Here is a 21,652-nt window from a genome sequence, read left to right as displayed (position 1 = left end):
GAAAAGACCCTATTCGCCACTGGCAGTCCAACTCCGCCTCCACGCTTTCGTCCGCTGACCCTACCCATCACGGCCACCGCCGCCGCCGGCAAGCGCCATGCGGCCTTCGTCCCGCATACTAGCGGCGGGGAACCTCCTCCGCGGCTCCCGGTTTAACCCCCAGACCGCCGCCCCTGCCGCCGCCGGATTCCGGCGGCTGAACGGAGCCAACAGGCCGGGCGTGCCGAAACCTCTCTTCAGCCCTTTCCTCGGAGGATTCGGACCTAACTGTGGTGTCCCGCCCGGGAATGGGGGTCCCTTCGGCCGCCTCGGCAGCTTCCTGCCGGACTCTACCTACCCGCCGCACGGCGCGCGGCTTACCCGAGACACGGTAATCTGTACTTCCACATTTGTGATTGGTTGGATTATGGGATGTTTAGAGGCAGTAGTGGGTGTTAGCATTTTCTCTAGGCACAATACATATGTTGAAGTAGGCCTAGTGACAAGTGAAATATTGGTAGTAAAACAAAGGGAAAAAGTAATAGTGTTTCCTTAGCAGCTTTGCTTCTATAAAGTAATCTGTATTGAGGTGCTTATGATGATATATTTGTGTTTAGTCCATCAAGGCACTAAACAAGTGCAAATTTCATGCAGAGAAAAAGGAGTATCACACCTAATTTTATATTTGCGCGGTATTAATTCCATCCAAACAATTTGTAGTTTCTCACGGTTGGTCTAAGGGGCAAATTGCTGGTTTTTTTTTCTGTTGTCTTTCTAAATAAAAGGAATGTTTTTCTAATTCTTATTTTGTGATTCTTGCTATATATGCAGAGAGTACATGCATTCTCCACATCTGCCAATGCTGTGACAGCTGGGAAGCCGGTTGACAAGGTCCCGAAAGATGCTTCAAAAAAGGATGTCGATGAGCAGATAGCAGATTCTCAGATACTGAAAAACCTTGGGAAGTACTTATTGTTGAATGACAGCCCTGACTTCCGCTTCAGGCTTGTGTTGTCATTAGGCCTATTAGTTGGTGCAAAGGTAAAGCTACTCCCTCCAATTCAAATGTAAGTCTGTGGACTTATGCACAGATTAAGGTTGATGATAAAATGAATCTATGGTTTGGACTTATGTTTGTAGAAGAATAAGAAAGGCTAGGTGGACATATATTTGAAAGCTGAGGGAGTACTTGTTTGAAAACGGTAACCTGCATTAAGGCATATGTGGTTTGATATTGCACTGCTCATGTTTAGGAAGCCTTTTGTTTCTTTTATCAGAGGCATTAATGAGCAAACTACCCATTTGGCTGCCTTTTCTAATAAAAGTCAGCATTGACCATCATGTTGTAGGCTCAAGATCAATATTCCCATTGCTTTCCTGGTGCATTTTCACTACTCACGCTACATTGAAACTTCTTTTCCTTTATGAAAAAGACTTACTTCAGCATTTGTCCTATTGTGATGTAACTTTGGTAATTTATAAGATGCGGTTCATTTGTTGGATGTGCATCTCAAACTTTCCTTTTACCGAATCCTTTACTTCAGCTTGGTTCATAGTCAAACAAGGGCACAATTGCCACATATCATCGATGTGGAATAAGAGGGAGAACAGTGCCCTTTTAATCGGGATAGATAAAACAGGTTGAACTAAAAATATGGAAGTTATTACATGAAACTTTCAACTTTCTTACCCGACCTTTTGTATTTGATATGAACACCAGGTTATAAATGTTCAAGTGCCTTTCTTGTTTAAGCTCGCTATCGATTGGCTTGCAGCCCTTGGTGGTGCTGAAGCCTCACTGGCATCGTTCACGGAAACTAACGCCACCCTATTGGCTCTCTTTGCAAGCCCAGCAGCTGTGTTGATTGGTTATGGAATTGCACGATCAGGAGTGTCGGCCTGTACAGGTAAACACTTTCTCAAGCATTCCTGGATACCCTTCTTTGTTCCTCCTCTTGGAACACAAATGACTACCTTTTCCGTCCCTAAAATGGTCATTTCTTTGTTGCCAGAACTGCGAAATGCTTTATTTTCTAAAGTGACCTTGAGAGCCATCCGTTCAGTATCCAGAATGGTAAATATTGGAACTTATTGTTTTCTTTCCATGCTGTAGTGTGTAACTGCCCAGATGTTCCAACGCAATATGAATCTTTTCTGGAACAAAGTATCTTGCTATGCAGAGTTCTCCTATATATTTCCGTATTCATGGATAACTACTGTTACTTCCAGTTGTTGGTTGAGTGATGAGCATGTTATTGTTCTGATACTTGTATGTTGAAAAAATGAAGATGTTTTGAAGACTTCCAAATGTTAGAAACATAATTGAAGCAGCATCCTTTGATCTATCTCAGGCATCATATACGTCTGATTATTTTCTATTATTGATGTGGACCAAATAATTAAATGTTAAAATTATGATTGCCTTAATTCGTGATCTCTTGGTATTGCAGGTATTTTCTCACTTGCATGAGCTTGATCTTCGTTATCATCTAAGGTACTTGTAGGAAATGGTCATTCTACTAATTTTCTCAGTCTCTGTAAGGAATAAATCATCTATTTAACTCGTGGTATATTTGGAAAAACATCATAACTCAAAAGTAAGTAGAGGGTTATGCAGATAACATCAGAGAATTAGATAACTTGACTGCTTGACTACTAGTATGAAATTGACAATGTTTGTTGGAAGTGACAAAATCTCTAGTGAGTGGACTGCACTATTTTCGTAACAATAGTCCCATTTACTCACAGTGAGGAAGGGACTAGGTAGATATCTGTGGAAACAAGTCATAAGAATTCAGCAATGTTTATTATATATATACTCCCTCCCTCCAATCATGATAAAATGATGTTTGGACAGCAAAATTGAACTAAACTTAGTTTAGTTTTGCTGTCCTAACGTCATGTTGTCATGACCGGAGGAGTTTAGTTTTGCTGTCCTAAAGTCATGTTATCATGACCAGAGGAGTTTAGTTTTACTGTCCTATTGTCATGTTATCATGACCGGAGCGAGTTTAGTTTTGCTGTCCTAAAGTCATTTTATCATGACCGGAGGGAGTAAATTTTTTAGCGTTGATATGTACGAGGTGGAGAATATTTGAAATTTTTCTTATGCTTCTTACCTGCTTCTTTGTTTCTAGCCGGCAAACTGGTGCTCTAAATCGCATAATTGATCGAGGCAGCCGTGCAATAAATTACATTCTCACAGTGATGGTGTTCAATGTTGTGCCCACAATACTAGAGGTACTTATAAATTATCGTGTAAATGTACAGTCCATTAGTTATGCATATTGCCTGAGATTTTGTTTCACTTCAGAAATATATGGCATTTATTTTTTGGGCTTTTCTGTTACCTCAGCCTTGTGATTTTGGTTCTCATTTACAGATTGGTATGGTGTCAAGCATACTTGCTTACAAGTTTGGTTCCACTTTTGCTTGGATTACTTCAGTTTCAGTTGCTACCTATATAGCTTTCACTTTGGCTGTCACACAGGTGCAAACACAATTCTATAGCATTGGATCTCTCAAGATATCCTTGTTGTCTCAACTGTTCAATTTATCTTTCAAATGATGTCGTCATGTGAAGTCTAATTATGTTTTACTCTGTTTGTCACTGGTCCCCTTTTGTTTTTTTAAATATTATTATAGTGGCGGACTAAGTTCAGGACAGCCATGAATAAAGCTGATAATGCTTCCAGTACAGTGGCAGTTGACTCTCTTCTGAATTATGAGGTCACCTCATGTCCATTACTCCGTTTTCTCCATTTTACCTTCTTTATTCTAGTTGTAACAAATTATTGATCTTTCTTTGATTGTGTACAGACTGTGAAGTACTTCAACAACGAACAATTTGAAGTTGCGAAGTACGACAAATATTTAAGGAGTGAGTGCATATACGTCTTTCTTCTTGGTTGAAATGTCATTGTAGAGTAGATGTGCACAACCAGATGTTCCTTCAAACATTAATTTCAGCATTCCCTAAAATATTTTACAGAAGTCCCCTAAAAAATAGTTTGCAAAAGTTTGGGAATTTGGGAGATACAAAGGGGATAATTATTGATGTGAATCAATTGCATCTTGATATGTTGAATGTGCTCCCCAAAGGTAACAAGGATTATAATTGAATTATTGACTTGGTCTTTTTCATGAAAACTAAGGGTTCAGAATGTAGAATTTGTTTTAAAAGTGCTTAAATAGGACATTAAGTTATGTTTCATAGATTTGATGAATCCCAGCTGACTATTTTGTTAAAGAGATGATCTGTAGACTATTTTAAAAGTTCTTAAACACTGACACACATCATAAGTTGATTTTGTTTAAGGGATCTGATCTATTAACTATTTTTATTACCACGTGGCCAGATTATGAGGATGCTGCATTGAAGACCCAAAGTAGCCTTGCCTACCTGAACTTTGGTCAAAATGTTATCTTTAGCTCGGCTTTATCTACAGCAATGGTTTTGAGCTCATATGGAGTAATGAGTGGTGCTCTTACTGTGGGTGATTTGGTAACTATTTATCCCATCCATTGTCTGTTTGTTTCTTATATCATCTAGTGTTGACATTTCATGTCTCACACTTTGGTATGGTTAGTAACTCATCCGTATCACAGGATGACTGCAAGATTTGAAATTGTGATAAATAAAAATGAATTACGAGCTATATTAATATGTTTTTAACAAGAACCAATGTTTAATTGAACCATGATTTTATATGGCTTCAGTTGTTGCCAATTTTGTCTCTAGTCTTTTTTTCCTCGAACACACTAATCTCTAGTCATTTGCTAGTTGCTTTTGATTAATGTGGTGAATCCTTGGCAGGTCATGGTTAATGGACTTCTATTCCAGCTTTCATTGCCTCTAAACTTCCTTGGGAGTGTGTATCGAGAATCTAGACAAAGCCTCATTGACATGAAGTCTATGTTTCAGTTGCTGGAGGTAAAGTTTGGTAGTTAAATTGTCGAATGTCTAAGGGCCTGTAGTTTTAGTTTCATTCTTAAACATTGCTCTCTGATACTTCCTAATCGTTGTTTCATTTTTCTTAGGAAAAACCTGGAATAAAGGATGAGCCTCATGCACAACCTTTGCAGTTCAAGGGAGGATGCATTGAATTCGAGAATGTTCATTTTGGGTAAGTTTTGTTCTTTAATAACTTGTTGAGCGTAGCAAAGTGCTTATATTCTTTCTGAAAAAGACTATGCAAGTCTCAAACAACTAGCACCAATGCACTTATTTTCTTCTAACCATTACTTTTTTTTGGAAAAATATGGAAGTATTACTGTGAGTGAATATTTCCTTGCTGAAACCTATTTGACACCTGATATTATAGCGATCAAACTACCATTTGGTGAGCTAAATATTTTTATTCCTATGTTTATAGTCTCTGTTGTAGTCACTTAAAAGGTCAAACTTGTGAAATGTCACCTGTTTGTTTCTAACAAAGTCCTTTGCATAAGTCATCTTAGTAAATATCATTTATCAGATAGGCAGATGTCAATACAAGAACATATTAGTGCACACACAACCTACAAACTTTAGTTTCTAATTTACCAGAAACAAGTTATTTTTCATGTGTGTTGTAGACTTGTATTGTATTATAACTAGCAATAATAATTTAGATAGAATATTGAGATACCCATTGAAGGTGTTTTCCTGTTTTGTATATGCTGTAAACTAGAGTAAACTGACATAGTGATGTATTTATATATGATTCAGTGAATGATTTGATTTCTTCCAGGTATGTACCAGAAAGGAAGATTCTTGATGGTGCCACCTTCACTGTACCTGCAGGACAGAGCATTGCCATTGTCGGAACTAGTGGCAGTGGTAAACTATCTTTTTTATTTATCAAAAAATACCTAATGCTTTTGTGACCGAACAAAATTTGAAGGTTTCTATTGCTTAAGATATGTTCACGTTATACCTAGAGCCGAGAACCCTGTTTTTATTTTCTTAATGAACTCGTTAGTTTGCTGCTACTGTTGCACAGGAGTTCTGGTATTGAGTTGATGTGATTTTGGGTTATAATATTCATAGTTGGCCACAAAAGATAGTATTTATTAGACTTCACTTGGTGTTGAGGTGGATCATGATAATCTTGTTTGATGGAAATCTTCAAAATTTTGGTGTTCGGATCAACTATTTTGCTTCTAATCTAAGTTGCAAATGGCGATGTTGTTTGTCAAACTACAAGACAATTATGACATACAATAGTTGGGCCGCAGAATTAGCTAACATTATTTTACTTTCCAATTAAACTACAGTATTTTCCATCTTTTTAACATCTTCAAATGTTAAACACAAGTCAACCACAAACTGGACCTCTTTTTGGATTACCAGAACTGTCCAGTATAAATGTCTTCATATATTTTATCAGCACTGAAACAGTATGTCATGATAACAACTCAATCTGATCTCATCTAATCTCTAATGCAACAAACCCACCCTGAACAGTTATGTAGTGAACAGTGCGCCAGCCCTAGGGAGGTCTGCTGCTGCTTCATCCATCACATGGGCCCAAATGGGCTGGACATGACACAGTATAAACTAAGCATTGACTAATACTGGTTCGTCCACCCCTTGTGTTCATGGTGAAGGGCACGGGGGTTTCCAGCAGTTGATGCATGTTACTAACATTGGGGATGTGCACATATTTTTGGTTCGTGCTTGGTCTATCTTCTCTATATGCTCACTGCCAAAACTAGCAACTCCCAGCTAGTGTTCAGCAAGTTATAGCTAAGCTTCTTCTCTAAAACGATGTTGAAACCAATGTCCATTTTGATACCTAACTACTGTTAGTTAATAATCAACTGGCATGGTTCTATATTTTATCTGTTTGAGATTTCTATCATAAATCTTGTCGACAGTGATTAACAACTGGTAGCGGTGAATTGTTTTGTGTAATAATGGGAATATCTTGTTTTGTGCTTTAGTGTGGGGTCTTAGAACTTCTGTTAGTGAATTTGTGTTCTTTATGAGCATCACTCAGGGGTTCCTTAACTGCACCTTTCTTATGCAGGGAAATCAACTATTCTTAGGCTTCTGTTCAGATTTTTTGATTCAACTTCAGGATCTGTAAGGATATAGAAGCATCAATCTCCTTTCTAATTTCATGTTAATCTAACCGATGCCCATCTCATGGTTTATTCATGTGATTTTTTCTGCTGGCAGATACGAATTGATGGGCAAGATATCCGAGGAGTGACACTAGAGAGCCTTCGAAAACATCTTGGTGTTGTACCTCAGGACACGGTAAAGCCTTCTGATATACATTTGTCAATGCTGCAGTTTTCAAACTATAGAGGAATGTGGGCATTTGCATTTCTTCAAGTTCTGTTGTATAATCTGGCTTCTGCTAACTATCATTTGTGAACATCTTTTGATTATTTTTTTTACATTCAAACAATTAGTCCAATACTCCAATTTAGTTAGAGAAAAAAATAGTAAAGCTACATTACTGGAATTCTGGATTGTGGATTTATTTAGTACAAGAGAAATGCAATAGTCACTGAATAATTTTCTGGTGTCCTTATGCATCTTTCTTCAACGTAGTGGATCACTAGCTATATTGAGGGTTTTCTATTTAACACATTTTCAGGGAATTGTGTCTATAGTATATTCATGTTAACATATGCTAATTATCACTGTTACAAGGCCAGCCAACTAGCCAATCTCACATTATAAACATGAATGCAGGTACTTTTTAACGACACGATTAAGCATAATATACAGTATGGACGTTTATCAGCAAAAGATGAGGAGGTACCTATTTTCTTCCAAGACATTCTGAAGTGCATATAGCATGATTATATGTTTTGTTTTGGAATGTTACAGTTTGTTTCCATACAGGTCTATGATGCTGCCCGACGTGCTGCTATTCATGATACAATTATGAACTTCCCAGACAAGTATGACACAGTAGTAGGAGAACGAGGATTGAAGGTGAGACAGTATATTGTAATGTGCCAGATGAAGAAATGGTGTAAGCTGTTGTTCTACAGACAAAATATCTAATAAATTGTGGTTTTCTTGTTGCAGCTAAGTGGTGGGGAGAAACAACGAGTGTCGATAGCTCGCGTATTCTTGAAGGAGCCCTCCATTCTGTGAGTACCCCTTGCTTTTCGTTACTCCTTTTTTCATTTGGATCTCAATGACTTGAGGAATGTGTTTAAGGTAGCCACTCAGTTATGACCTCTGTTTATGTGCTTTTGTGAGAGCTCACATAGTCGCGTGCTATGTCAAAGTTGGCCCTGCTGAATGTATTTAAACTAATTTCAGATTACTCATAGTAAACGTTTTTACAAATAATAGGCTTATTCGATGCCCTTTTGTCTTGATATTTTTTCTTCTGAACTATGTCAGGTTATGTGATGAAGCAACAAGTGCTCTTGATAGCACTACTGAAGCCTCAATTTTGAATTCTCTGAAGTCGTTATCTGTTGACCGAACATCAATCTTTATTGCTCATCGACTCACAACTGCAATGCAGTGTGATCAGGTATGCTTTTGCAACTTCTCAAAGAAACCTCAGTATTCGTCGAACTCATCTATTTTGCAGCCTCCCAGTGCACGTAGAGTTGTGCAATGCTTGTTGGTCTCATCTTTTCTCTGATATTTTGATGAGTCCTGTTCAAGTTTTCCAGACCATATATTTGAATTTCAAAACCTTCCAGTGCACTCTAGAGTGGTGAATGGTTGTTGGTTTCATCTTTTCTCTGATATGTTGATGAGTCCTGTTACAAATTTGAATTTTCAGATAATTGTTTTGGAGAATGGGAAGGTAGTAGAACAAGGACCACATGACGTTCTTCTTTCAAAGGGTGGGCGTTACGCAGAATTGTGGTTCCAACAGAACAACAGTGATGCTGTTGACCCTGCAGCAGTTACCCTGCAGGTTTGATTGCCGGTGTATAACTTTCCTTTTTGCAAGGGGAAACAGATTCACAACTGAGAGGGTGCAGGTTTCAACTTATCTGCGCCTTGTAAATGGAGTAGGATTTTAGATATGCGAGGACATAAACTTACAGTTTAGGAGAGAGAGATCCACTCCAAGATAGCCTGGGCGATTAACATTTCTCCTTTGGGATTATATAGACAATCCCTACAGTTTTTTCATGGCAATGTAACATTTCTGTATCACAAGGAATAAGCCTAGTAAATATTTAGTTGTCTCAGCTCAGTTACCATTTTGGTATAGATGATGTTACTGTGTACACGTGTTGCAGTTATAATATCGTTTCTTGCTACTACAACATGCGTGCCCAAAAAAAAAAGTAATTTCTCGTAAGGTGGCGTTTGGATTGTGGGAAATGTTTGCTTGTCATGCAGTCAAATTCAAACACCCTAGTAGCAACTTTGGCTGTTATACCGCCGACAGCCAGGCTGGTCGTTGTTACCTTCCTGTTCTGGTATTGTTCATGTTTCCAGTTTCTCAAGCTTGGCTTCCACATGCCTATACAAATAGACATTGTTACAGTTCCTTTCCCCCCTCTAGCAGATTGTGCTCTATTTGGATTTGCAAACGTGTGCAAGTTCATTCCTCTTGCACCCAGCAAAAGCTGCAAGTCAGCATCGCAACAAATTAGAATACCTACAGATGGCAACTATGCTACGTAGAACCCCGGCGCAGTATCACGCAACCTGTGCATTGTATCTAGCAAGTGAAATGGTGGTGATTCATGATGGTTAAGGGCCATTTAATTCGAGTTAAACCAGACCATAACCTGCCGTAACACCTCAGTGCACAGCTGTTCATGTACTGTGGCCATGAGGCCAACTGTTTCTTACCCTGACGCATTGGAATGCTACTTGGTGTAGTCACTACTCTTGCCTATCCAATAATCTTCTCCTAAGATTCCAATTCTGTGCAAGAGAAATGCTCACAAAAGCTCTTAGAGCAGGCCCAACGCTCCGACGTGGCTGGTAGCCTCAAGTTTACCCGCCTGACACAAATGTCCAGCTCAAACGGTTTGGGCGCTTGCAGTCTGTCAGTGCACCCTGCAGAAGGTGCAGTGGCTTGGGATTAAAAAGCAATCGCTGTGGCTGTTGTGAGAGAGGAAAAGCACCGAGAAAAAGCTAACTTGGGAGGAGAGAAACAAGATGAGTAGGGTCATGGTAGAAAAAGTAAGAGTGGCCTGCATTGGGTGCTTGAAGATCTTAAAATTTCAGTGCTTATGTGGAATACAACTTTTTCATGGGGCTACTAGTATTGTGTGCTTGCGTTGGGCTTGCCCTTACAACCATGCTCGAAATAGTCTTGTGATCCAAAGTTAATATTTGGGATACTCCTCACATTCAGCTCCGGGTCATCACTCCTCACAGCTTTTGCTGCATTCCTCCTATCTATAATCTGTCATTCCAAAACTGCAGGCCTTAAAAGACCTAGAATATCATGGCATTCCGTTGCCTCTTTTGTCCAGTAAAAGTTTCCATCTGAGGATGAAAACTCACACACACGAGCTACCAGCTGTAAAATTGAAACCTTCTCTGTCTTGCAACATAAGAGCACGGAAGCTTAATGCAGATGCATTGCCATCAACACAGCCTCTCCGTCCCTTGTTTTTGTTCAAAGCAGCGAGGAAGAAGAACAGGTACCGGAGATGTCTGGAAAAGGGAAGAGGCGAAGCGCTAGATTGTTGAAGCTGGAAGAGGAGAAGAACGACGGCGACTCCGCCGGCGTCTGCCTCCTTGATCCTTGGCAAATAATCCGGAACAGCATTTCCGGTTCGAGCGCGCGAGGGAAGAGAAAAAGGAATGAAGAAACCCAGGTAAATTGTGAAGCCATTGGGTGCTTCCAGCTCTCTTCATATGTCCTTTTCCTGGTTCTCATCTGCCGGGTGATTTTTCAGCAGTTGCAGGGAGAAGCCTCATGTAGCCACCAACAACCATTAGATGCAGCGAAGAGCAGTACGTTGTTTTTTTTTCTTTTGTTACCTCAGTATTGCCGGGCTGATTGTAGGAGACATGTGAATGTCTTTTGGTTTCATTCCAGATAACTCAACAAGCCAAAGCTCAGTTGGGCAAATCATCGAGTATATCCTTGACGAATTGGAGCTGTAAGCTTTGCGCTCTCTCTTCTTTTTGCTTGTCCATCAGGCGTCACCTTGTTTCCTGTTACATATTGAGATTTATATATATGTGCATGTATCTTAATCTCTTTGCAGGAGAGATCGGCATGAGTTGTTTGCGATGCCAGATGACATCCAGGCGAGAAATGATGCGATGCATCTGAATTATTTGTGTAGATAGATCGAAAGGCTGAAACTCTTTTTTTTTTTAATGCACCTGTTTCTTGTTTCATGCGACAGACTGAAACATCGACATGTTAGTGCAGGTGACTGACTATGCAGAGAGAGTGAGCAGGCCCGGTGACTTTGCTACACTGAGGCAGAAGAACAAAGATGGCATGTACACGGCACTAGAGCAATTTGAGGTCAGTTTCTTAGCGCACTTGACCCTCTTTGTCCTTTGTTTTACAGTTTTATGTTCCATCCTTGGATTGTTCATGATCTTCATTCTCTATACGATCGCAGAACGATGTTTACATGGTGTTCCAGAGAGCAATAACGATGAACAGCCAGAACACCGTGCCTTTCAGAGAGGTATGCATCAATGCACGGCAACAAAGGTTATCATTTGCCTTCACATTGTATTAATCCAGGAGCAATGTTTCCTTGGATCTGTGCAGGCGATGTCACTGCTAGATCAAGCCAAGCAAGTGTTCATGTCCCTGAAGAACAACCAGATGTTCTCGGAGACGGAGCTCGCGGCATGGCGCAAGAGGTACCTAGACCAGCTGCAGCAGCCGATCACGCCGGAGGGAAGAGAGGTGGGCAACAGGGGTCCACCACGCCACGCAGCTGCTACGCCATCGCAGCTGCCCGCCACCACGCCGAGGAAGAAGAGCGCCGCCGAGACGAAGAAGCAGGAGAACGCTAGCGCCGGCGCCGGCGGCAACACCCCGGAGAACCAGAGAGCAAGGCAGCGAGGCGCCAAGGAGAGCAAGGGCACGGCGCCGGGAAAGAAGGCGAGAAAAGGTATGAAGGCGTAAGCCAGCGCTGTTTCAGAACGTTTAAATGTAAGCTGAGACGTAGTTCGCCGGAGATGCAGCAACGACGGCGGGCGCTGCCGGCGCCAGCGTGGTGGCGCGAAGGAGGCTCACGTACAATGAAGGTGCTGGCGCCGATCAAGGCTGGCGAACCATGGCGAGGCCTGTCTTCCAAGGCCGGCACGTTACCTTCAATAGTGTAAGACCCGCTCGATCACCTGTGTTCCAAATGAGTTCATATATTTTTTTTTCGGATCACGCATTACAGATGCAGATACTCACATACACGCACGCAACCCTACCCTTATGACCACCTTCGAAAGACTGAGCCGACAAATCCTCGAGATTGATAAAGTCACCACTAGCGCCTCGCTGTCGCTGCCGCCTACCACTGAAAGAATAGCGCCGGTTAAATCCTGAAATAAATCCAGAAATATACGAGCATCAGTGCTGAGTCGAGCACTCGAACCCTGATGGTCAGGTTCCACCACAAGTACCAGCTGAGCTACGCTCAGTTCGCCATATATTCTCTTGTTTAATCGTAGTTGAGAATATGGGTGACTTTTATGATCACAACTTCTCATGATCAAATTCAAATTCAAATCCAAACCTACGTGAGCTTGTTGCAAATTGTTCAGCTGCCGCAGGAGCACACGTATCGCAACAGCCTGCACGGGTTCGTGCGGCACGCGGGGCTCAAGGCGCGCGTGGCCGCCGAGTTCAGGACGCTCGAGTGCGTCGCGCGCGCCAGGCACAGCCACGTGCCGCAATGCTGGAACGGCTTCGCTCCCGGCGCCGGCTTCCTCCCGCCGACGCCGCGTCCCCTGGGCGCAGCCGCCGCCGCCGCCCCGGAGGCGACCCCAGCGCGACCGCCGTCGGCTGCCGACCTGGCGGCGGCGGCGCCCGAGTGCAAGCTGGAGACGGACGAGGTGCTCAAGCTCTTCGTGCTCATGGGCACGCCCGCCGCGTTCTTGGAAAGGGCCAAGAAAATGTTCGGCGAAGGCGAGCGCGAGGAGAGCGCAAGAAAGGATGGGCAGGGGCAGGCGACCAGGGCTGCCGACGGGGCGAGGGTTGGCGCGGCGACGGCGGCCGAGACCGGGCAGAAGAGAGGCGCGAGCGAGCCATCGGCGGCCGCCGCCGCGTGCGGCCCGTTCGCGCCGCCCAAGCTGGTCCCCGGCCGGCTGGGCTTCGGCCAGTTCGCCGGCTCTTCTGCGCAGCCGTTCAAGCTGAAGTCGAAGCCTTCGACGTCGTCGAATGCTGCCGGCAAGAAGAAAATTTCGTGAATGAAAAGTCACCTGTAGGCTGTAGTTGCCGTCCTATGTCATCCGTGTCTCTGTCGATCAGAATCTTGTGTCTTCAAGTTGAAGAAAGATACATAATAATTTGATGATTTAGCTACCATATTTCATTTTGCAATGGATTAACACACTACTGATCAGCGATCCATAAACTTCAAATGTAATGTAGGCAAGTTATACCCATCAGAGAACTTTCAGATTTTTCAAGTTTGGCAGAGGGGCAGGTCAAAGTGTAACATAGTTCATGCATTACTCTTGGCAAACAGTCCACGAGTTACAAGGGAAACATGATTATTGTTTTTATTAACACGGAGCTTATTACAAGTCTTCTCCATCCCCACGCCATACCTGTCAAAGCATTGCACGGCAGTAAATCTCATTCCCACCTACAGGGCAAAGGTTTCTGCATTAGCTCACTTTGAGAGGCTGGCCGTCCAACAGAGTGGTGGCAACCGCATGGCCGCATGGGTATCAACCTTTCCAGTTATCCTTGATCTTCCTGACCTCTCTCAGCGCTTCAACCGGAGACTTGGCACCGAACTTGGCCTGCAAAATCATTTTTTTTTAGATAATGGATAATATTCCGGCTTCAACCTCCTCAAAGAAGAGAATCAGTCCACTACTATTACAGATAGTAGCACGTTGCTACACCCACAAATTTTTTTTTAAAAAAGATACAAAGACGACTCAAAAACCAATTCGCAAACTAAAAGACCATCCATTTAAATTAAAGAAACGTAAAGCTACTATCTCCAATGTCCGGCATGCCAAATGAAGTTGTTCCAAACAAAAATCTTTTACTCCTAATGCTAGTAGTTAGGATTGGCAAGAGAATTAAGTTTCTAAGTGTTCTTCAACTTTACACGATGTTACCCATTTCTGTGCATGGACGTGGAGAGTAATGCAAGAAAATGAGTGCTTTTCAATTAGCAAATTCACCTGTATTTCTGGTAGATCAACGCGCATGAAGGTATTGATCTCAAACTCATCTCCTATAGTTGAAGGGACTGTAGGCTGATTTGCTTCACGCTGCTTTTCAGCCCATTCCAGTTTCTGTTTCATCTTCTCATTCTCCGGCTCGAGTGTCAGCATGAATTTTAGGCTCTTCACAGTGTACTGCAAGTCAACATGCAACTGCTAAGAAAATAGTATGTATCTACGACCAAGCCAATTAGTATACCATATTAAGAAAATAAACCAAAATGATCGAATATTGGTGGTTATTGTCTTCTTGTTAAGGCTGTTATGATGCATGTTTTCACTCAAGTTTCCAGCATCTTTTACAAGTGAAGTTCAAAAGGAAGTCGAAATTCAACAATGGGAATAACAAAGAACATGAACAAGTAGCTCACATGTAAATCATCTGTTATCAAGATAGCACATGAAATGGAAAAGCAAAGAGCCCAGCAACAAATGAACGTATATGCTACATATCTATAATTCTCCTCTATTAGAGGGAACAAAAGGAGGCACAAGAAAACATAAATCCATCATATTATCCCATTGCTACTGGATTCCATTCTGGGGAACACAAATGCATTAAAAAGGCATTCAACCAATTATAGAAGACATCTGATAAATCATTGGACAATCTAGAAACTACCTATTCCTAAGAGAACAAACCAGAAAATGCAAAGTAAAACTGTACATGCCCTTCGGTCATTGATAATAAAATATTCCATACTAAATGGTAAAGGAACAACATAGTTATTTATATACAATACAGATTCAATGACATTCAGGTTCCTCCAGGATGAAAGCCTAGCATTATGGGATGACAGGAAGAATCCGGTATGAAAACAAGAGATCATACCTCATGCCCACAGTAAACCTGAGTTGACTTTGGCAGCGAGCCCAATGTAACAATAAGGGACTGATACATTTGCTCTGCAGTACCCTCAAAAAACCTCCCACAACCAGCAATGAACTGTGTTTATTTATAAAAAGGTTAGGATATAAAGATGAAAGGAGACATCAGAGTAAGTCAGGTGCATATACTAACCAAAGTGTCTCCAGTGAAGACCACTGGATCTTCCCCCTCTTTACTAGTAGCATAGTAGCTAATATGACCTTTTGTGTGACTGTTGAAGAAACAAAACGGCAGGGACCAGAAAAAAAATTATCAAAAAGCTTCTACTAAGCAAACACAAATAAAACTCCCATGCATAATTCACGTGAGGATTTATCAGAGCTCAGCTAAGTCTTTTAAGTAACACTAATAGCGTGTATGTGCCGCTCCTTGATGCAGGTTCCTTGGATATAAAAGAGCCTCAAAAGGAGAAAGTTATAAATTTTTCTAAAGTGAACTAGGAGCTGTATATTATACTAAATTCATAATTTCAAAGGACTCTTATTTGGTAGTTTGAATTTTGTAAATAAATCAGCCTTACTCAAGAAGTGACTGTTTCTATGGTACTGAAAAAAAAAGCACGCTAGGGAAGTGAAATAGGCCAAGAGAATAGCATAGTTAATCGCATACCAAGGAGTGTGTAGGCATAGTATCTCAATGTCATTCCCAAGTGACAACTTTGTTCCATTCTCCACCTGATCAGTGCAGCCTTTCACATTGTCCAGGGATCCTCCATAGACCTTTATCCCTGGCACCTGCAGTCTCATCTTCTCATTGCCACCAGCATGATCCCTAGAAGCACAAAATCAGTTGCACGATCCATTAATAATATAGTAGAAAATTGCCATGAAGTTCACCAACACCTGTTCATTTTTGGTTCACGCAGAGTACTTTCTGCCACACGATAATTATTTTTAAAGCATAGACCTTTTTGACTACCTATTTGACATTGTAGTCGATTTGCACTTTTTAGAAGTGGAGCAGGAGAAATCCCCCATTCCATTGAAGAGGTGAAAGCATCACATAAGTACACTTCACACTAGATGTTACATCACAGATGAGTGATGAGAAAGCCTACTCCCCAGCAGTCTAAACAGCATGTTGCAAATTTAGAGTGAAAATAGACTACTCTAAGAATGGAAAACAACTAAGCCCAAGAACACATCACATACGTCAAGCACTTCCATTGCATAATCAACCGCATTTCCTGACTGGAAGCTGGTTTCTTCATTCCTTAAAATTGCATTCTTCAACATAGCATAGTGAACAAGAAGCTGCTAGCTGCATATTCCCTGAGACCTTACTTTCCTTTTTTCTTTCTTTCTTTCTTTGTTTTTTTTTGCAAGGACGTTTTAGCAATAGCAAATACTTTGTGAACTTCATTACCAGCAAACAACATTCAACACGGTATGTATTACACAATAGTTTTCTACTTCCACGGTCCATGTAGCAATTAGACTCAGAGAATAGCAAAATCGCAAGTTGGGAAGGTCCATCTATTGAATTCCTATGTGCATATCTGTAGTCACTCACAAACCCTTACAGCAATTATGTAATAACTGGATTAATTGAGTGTTTGTGACTGGACCAATCCCTGGCACTAACCGGATCTATTAGCTAGTAATAAATGCCTACATATGAAGCCCTTTTGTGACCCCAACTCTAATATGGTAATAAGATGATGTTCAACAACTCTAGCAAGCAAGAATCAGGATGCTCTAACACTAGCAAGTACTGAACCCAAAGAGAGCTGGAAGGAGACGATGGTATACCAGTGGTGGTGGGTGGTGAGGACGCAGTCGACGTAGGCGCCGACCTCGCTGGCAGCCTTGAGAACCTTCTCCGGCTCCACCGGGTCAACGGCCGCCGCCTTCTTGGTGCTCTCGTCCACGATTCTTGGAAAGGAATTAAAACAAATAGCAGATCAGGAACTCAAACTCAATGACTCCAAACGAATCGCTGAAGGAAAGGGGCAAACAAGCGACGCAGAGGCCGATTCGTACAGGTAGGCATAGTTGTCCTCCAGGCAAGGTACCGGAATTATCTTCATCTGCGGATCCCTCGTGGGTTTCTTCTCTTCAGGCGAAATCTCTGGAGACGAGCGAAGCCCCGACGAGTGGGTACGGAAGGTTTAAGAAAGGGGAGGAAGGGGACGAAGCCGACTGCTAGCCGGCAGCGGTGTGGAGGCCGGAGCCCGAGGTGATCCTCTGTGTCTGTGGTCTCACACAGGTGCGACGGTCGCCAATCGTCGTCGTCGCTCGTCATCAGCCCGGCCCAATCCATCCTGTGTGCACCCAAACATTTTTTTTTTCGAAAAGCTCACCCAAAACAAGAATAGATGGGGATATCGAAGGGTTGTCACAAAGAATTACGCAATCGTTAGATAGAAAACCTATGGCTTAAGTTTGATCTAGAGTATCTGTTGACTCTAAAACCCCTCCCCTGATTTTAATTTACAGCAGTAACTACCGCAAATGATCCAAAATATGCATGTGTCATTACTCATTGGTAGTACACTAACCTAACAACATGCATGGATGTTAGCATAGATCGGATTGCCACAAATTCAGGTGAGAAAGGAGCGAGATAAAATGCTAGAATAAGTGAAACGAAGCTTTTCGAAGAACACTCGTTGCATGTTGTTTTCTTCTCCTTCCATGAATAATATCAATTAGGAGCGGTGGCGTACCTAGAAATTGACCAAGTCCCGAGTGGTCCGTGGATGAACTAGGCTGCTGGACCTTTTTTCTGATCATAGAAATTTAACTGTCCTAAGGGGATAATCTGCACGGGTCCCGACCCCCCAGCTCGAGTCCTGGAACCACCCCTGATTATGGGTGGAGGTTGACACATCTAGACCTAAAACCACTCAATAAAAGGATTGAACTAGCTAGACTACATTATAGAAAGCACCGACCCACACCTAAGGCCATGCCCCTAGTGGCTCTATCTTTTCCCACCACCCCTACAAGTTTCGTCCAAAACATTAAGCACAAAAATTCAAAAAAAATCTCATCACTCATCAGGATCTTTCAAAAGATTTTACAGCTTTTTTAAAGAAATTATAAAATATATAGAAACTTTTTCAAAGAGTTTGCAATAACAATTCAGAAATATCTTTAGGAAAAAAATTTAAAGGAATTTTGTGGAAACTATCCCATAAAAACTTTTTGTGAAATCTTTTGATAAAATCTAGCAAAAATGAGTGAGACTAGAGAGATATAGAAAATGAAACTTTGATAAAAGAAAAGGAATGACATTCTTTTTAAAAAAAAATTAGGTAAGGTAATAAGGACATGTGGATGTCATGTTTGAATTCGTGAATAAAGGAAGTAACACGCACTCTAAAGACGAATTCGGTGCAAGGGGTATAAGACCACCAACTTTTCTAAGGTGATATCCACTCTCTCATTTTCCGTGTGATTCTACACTTCTTAGTGAGTCTCGCACAGCTCGTCGCTACGATATCATGTTTCCATCCGAGAACCATTAGCTTGATTGATTCGTAGAAGTGATCGTGTATGTCATGTGTGTCTCATCAATACAACTATTTATTCAAAGATCGATATAGGGCACTGGTGTGCAACGTCATGGACCATTGCTCCAATCCCCTGCGGAGCGCCTCGTGCGCCTGGGGCGCGTGCGCGTCGCGGCACCGCGCGGAGAGGAGTACCTGCCCGATGCTGACCCCGGGCGCAGGTGCCCGTGGGCTTGCCGAAGGCGCCGCGCATCCCGGTCTGCAGGCGGTCGGCGCCCGCGCAGGAGAGCATCCTGTTGATGCGGAGGACGTGGAAGGGCTGCGCCCGCACCAGGAGGTGGAACAAGGCGTCCCTGGCTCCCTGCCCGCGTTGCTTGGCCATGTACTTGTTGCACGCGATCCGGGCCGGCCGCCTCCAGGGCCTCGCTGGAGACGTTCTCCTTCACCCACGCCGCGCCGCTTCTGGCCCACGTCGAAGATGCGGATCTTCGGGTCCGGCACGCCCCGGCAGTCGTGGTCGATCGCCGTGCCTGTCGATGTGAACTGCTAGCGGGGTTGCGGCGCACGGCAGCACGGACGCGCCGGGGGCGCCTCGCCGGCAAGAACTTGGCCAAATTTGCCTCGCCTCGTCTTGAGCGATTGGATCCGCACTGCAGCCTACTGCTTCGCCAGGGGATTGTTCAGTTTGACTTGCTTGTTACGAGCACATTCAGTGATTCAGACATTGGAGTGAAAGAAGAGGGTTTTTCATCTTGTTTTTTTTTGTTTGCATTTGTTTTACGGCCTGTGCTTCTTCCACATTGGCCATGCGTTTACATCACGTTTTTTTCTCCACATAGCTTGTACGCTCAACCTTTGATCCTGATGAAATCGGTCAGGCATGTCGAGGCAGAAATTTTCCTTCAGGGGACGAAGTACATGGGGTTGGGTATCTTGAACACGCGGTCGCCGACGCAGTCGCCCTGCAGGTCGCTCCACTGGTCCCCGACGTTGCCGCGGATCCTGTAGCCTTCGTCGACGAGCTGCTTCCTCATCGCCGACTTGAACACCGACGAGCTCTGCCCGCGGTACTCCGGAGTCCTGCAAGCCGTCACGAGTCATGCCATTTCAGTAAAAGCAAATTGTGAGCGCAAATTGAAGAAAAGAAATCCGGATGACGTTCTCGACGGCAATTTCGGGATAGGGATCGTGACTGGTTTGCTCGCAAAGGGAGGACCGTCCAGCCTTTTCCTATTTGGCAGTGAATCTGAATGTTCAGCCGTCCACGTCACTGACGCACTAACGGTGCCAAAGTTCGCACACTCGGACAGTGGGAACCGAACAGGGAAGCTGCGTGCTCGCTCGTACCGCATGATGAGCCTCTCGTACCCGGAGAAGCCCTCCGCTTCCAGGTTCCCGGTCGTGCACGGGCCCAGGGTCTCCTCGTCCCTCCCGGAGAGGAGGAAGACCTTGAAGCCCTTGTCCAGCAGCGCCGTGAACAGCCCGAGCACCGGCGGGATCCCCGGGCAGGCCTCCTTGCTCGCCCACGCCTTGAAGGCCGACGGGTCGTACGCCCTGGAAAAGGAAGGAGACCGAATCATCATCTGATCGGTAGCGATCGAGATGCCTGGACAGGGGAGTGCGTCGTGCGTACCCGAACTGCTTGGTCTCGTAGTAGGGCAGGTTGGAGAGGCAGGTGTCGTCGATGTCGAAGACCCAGGCGTCGAGGCCGTCGGCGCCGGCGTCGACCTGGTCGGCGTAGTCGGAGGCCTGCTCCATGACGCCGGCCAGGTCCCTGAGGTACTGGCCCCGGGTCATGTACCCCTTGACGTAGCCGACGCACTGCGCGGGCACCGTGCGCCAGCCCCGGGCGTTGTTGGCCTCCACCATGACGCGCCAGCTCAGGCACCCGGCGTCATCGGGCGCCTGCCCCGGCCAGAAGCACTGCCTCGCGACGGCGGCGTCGAGGAAGAGGAGAGCGAGGAGCATGATGAGCTGCCGCCACGCGGCGAGCGCCCGCGAGGCCATCGGAGCAATGTTGCTCATCAGGTAGCTCAGGTTTCACCGAGGTGCCGCAGCCTCTGCAGGCATCATTCAAGACTGAGTTGCACGCACGTGTGAACAAACCATGAGTGAGATTCATTTCAGGTCACCATCCTAACCCGTTTCAGGACCAAAGGAAGAGAGAAGCCAGAGTCAAAAGAAGAAAATGTCTATCCGAGACAGAACTGCCACTACCTGGATGTGTGCCAATGCGGCAGCCAAACCAAGAGCAGAGACCAGGCTGCAGGCTCTTGGTCCAAGTAACACCCGGTGCATGGGTTTTATAGCAAAGATTCAGGATGATGGCATGAGTCACCGCCCAATGCGCAAAAAGCAAACCCGGCTAATGCAAAAAGGCATGATTACGCCACGGAATTAGCGGCCGGCCGGAAGACATTCCCCGAATGCGACCCGATTCAGGCAGGAGGAGGATTAGGTTTCGCCCGGCCGGTGACGGGGGGAGTGAGGCCACGGCCACCTCAGGATGATGAGCCCCATTTGCACCGCCAGCGCCCGCGGTGCGCGCCACGTGGACCCAACCGCGCCGCCGCTGCAGCGTGACGGCGACGTCGCGATCGTGCGACGGCGACCTCGGCTACCGGCGGCCTCTTTTGGTCGATAGAGTAGTAGCCAACCATGGCGTGTGCGGTGGAGGCCGGACGAAAAGGAGGATGCTGTGCTACTGACCACCCGAATGAAGATGTAGTGACGGCCATGGATAATGCAGCCATGTAGGTTCTGCAGGACCTTCGAAATTCTCGAAATCTTTATAGTACGAAGCAGTTGACTTTCATGTGCTCGAGATTTGTAGCCTTTCGAAATTGGCCAGATGCTCAGGCATCCACCGAAGGTTCTCCGATTCCTGTCTTCGACAGAGTGCGAGGTTGACCACTTTCACCTAGCTTTTCGACTGAATCTGATAACACCTTCCTCAATTCACCTCCGATTGCGCCGAAGAACAGAAGTCAAAGCTGAAATAGATTAC

General features: G+C 44.1%; 3 protein-coding genes and 1 pseudogene across 3 annotated transcripts; 1 reads left to right on the top strand and 3 right to left on the bottom strand.

Moving 5' to 3' along the window:
- Window positions 1-9,186, top strand: LOC117838627 (ABC transporter B family member 25, mitochondrial). The gene is made up of 20 exons (XM_034718724.2): window positions 1-370; window positions 811-1,020; window positions 1,700-1,886; window positions 1,992-2,053; window positions 2,430-2,473; window positions 3,117-3,219; window positions 3,362-3,469; window positions 3,625-3,708; window positions 3,799-3,859; window positions 4,338-4,483; window positions 4,796-4,912; window positions 5,020-5,105; window positions 5,712-5,800; window positions 6,993-7,048; window positions 7,145-7,225; window positions 7,670-7,735; window positions 7,823-7,915; window positions 8,012-8,076; window positions 8,336-8,471; window positions 8,730-9,186. The coding sequence occupies exons 1-20, from the start codon at window positions 98-100 to the stop codon at window positions 8,871-8,873; spliced, it is 2,211 nt and encodes a 736-aa protein (XP_034574615.1). The 5' UTR covers window positions 1-97; the 3' UTR covers window positions 8,874-9,186.
- Window positions 9,187-13,543: 4,357 nt separating this feature from the next.
- On the bottom strand, window positions 13,544-17,412 carry LOC117840790 (hydroxyacylglutathione hydrolase cytoplasmic). The gene is made up of 7 exons (XM_034721327.2): window positions 17,171-17,412; window positions 16,940-17,062; window positions 15,798-15,959; window positions 15,321-15,399; window positions 15,132-15,245; window positions 14,258-14,434; window positions 13,544-13,864 (listed from the first exon to the last, which is right to left on the bottom strand). The coding sequence occupies exons 1-7, from the start codon at window positions 17,215-17,217 to the stop codon at window positions 13,790-13,792; spliced, it is 777 nt and encodes a 258-aa protein (XP_034577218.1). The 5' UTR covers window positions 17,218-17,412; the 3' UTR covers window positions 13,544-13,789.
- A 1,071-nt stretch (window positions 17,413-18,483) lies between these two features.
- LOC117835724 (large ribosomal subunit protein uL16y-like) lies at window positions 18,484-19,370 on the bottom strand (annotated as a pseudogene).
- Window positions 19,371-19,375: 5 nt separating this feature from the next.
- Window positions 19,376-21,550, bottom strand: LOC117839345 (acid phosphatase 1). Its single transcript, XM_034719652.2, has 4 exons — window positions 20,863-21,550; window positions 20,279-20,705; window positions 19,993-20,199; window positions 19,376-19,725 (listed from the first exon to the last, which is right to left on the bottom strand). Exons 2-4 carry the CDS (start codon window positions 20,668-20,670, stop codon window positions 19,548-19,550), a joined length of 777 nt encoding a protein of 258 aa, XP_034575543.1. The 5' UTR covers window positions 20,671-20,705; window positions 20,863-21,550; the 3' UTR covers window positions 19,376-19,547.
- Between the last annotated feature and the right edge of the window lie 102 nt (window positions 21,551-21,652).

This window comes from Setaria viridis, chromosome 9, assembly GCF_005286985.2.
Source record: "Setaria viridis chromosome 9, Setaria_viridis_v4.0, whole genome shotgun sequence".
Taxonomy (NCBI): Eukaryota; Viridiplantae; Streptophyta; class Magnoliopsida; order Poales; family Poaceae; genus Setaria; species Setaria viridis.
The sequence above is the reverse complement of the archived record's forward strand: the minus strand, read 5'-3'. Positions and strand labels throughout refer to the sequence as shown.

Coding starts and splice junctions, on each gene's coding strand:
- LOC117840790 (XM_034721327.2), bottom strand. CDS start 17,217: ATGAAGATAATTCCGGTACCTTGCCTGGAGGACAACTATGCCTACCT. Junction 15,960..16,939: donor CTCACCACCCACCACCACTG/GTATACCATCGT, acceptor TTGTGCTTCTAG/GGATCATGCTGGTGGCAATG. Junction 15,400..15,797: donor CTATGCCTACACACTCCTTG/GTATGCGATTAA, acceptor TTTCTTCAACAG/TCACACAAAAGGTCATATTA.
- LOC117839345 (XM_034719652.2), bottom strand. CDS start 20,670: ATGAGCAACATTGCTCCGATGGCCTCGCGGGCGCTCGCCGCGTGGCGG. Junction 20,200..20,278: donor TACGAGACCAAGCAGTTCGG/GTACGCACGACG, acceptor TTCCTTTTCCAG/GGCGTACGACCCGTCGGCCT. Junction 19,726..19,992: donor TACGAGAGGCTCATCATGCG/GTACGAGCGAGC, acceptor GACGGCTTGCAG/GACTCCGGAGTACCGCGGGC.
- LOC117838627 (XM_034718724.2), top strand. CDS start 98: ATGCGGCCTTCGTCCCGCATACTAGCGGCGGGGAACCTCCTCCGCGGC. Junction 2,474..3,116: donor GATCTTCGTTATCATCTAAG/GTACTTGTAGGA, acceptor CTTTGTTTCTAG/CCGGCAAACTGGTGCTCTAA. Junction 7,049..7,144: donor TTGATTCAACTTCAGGATCT/GTAAGGATATAG, acceptor TTCTGCTGGCAG/ATACGAATTGATGGGCAAGA.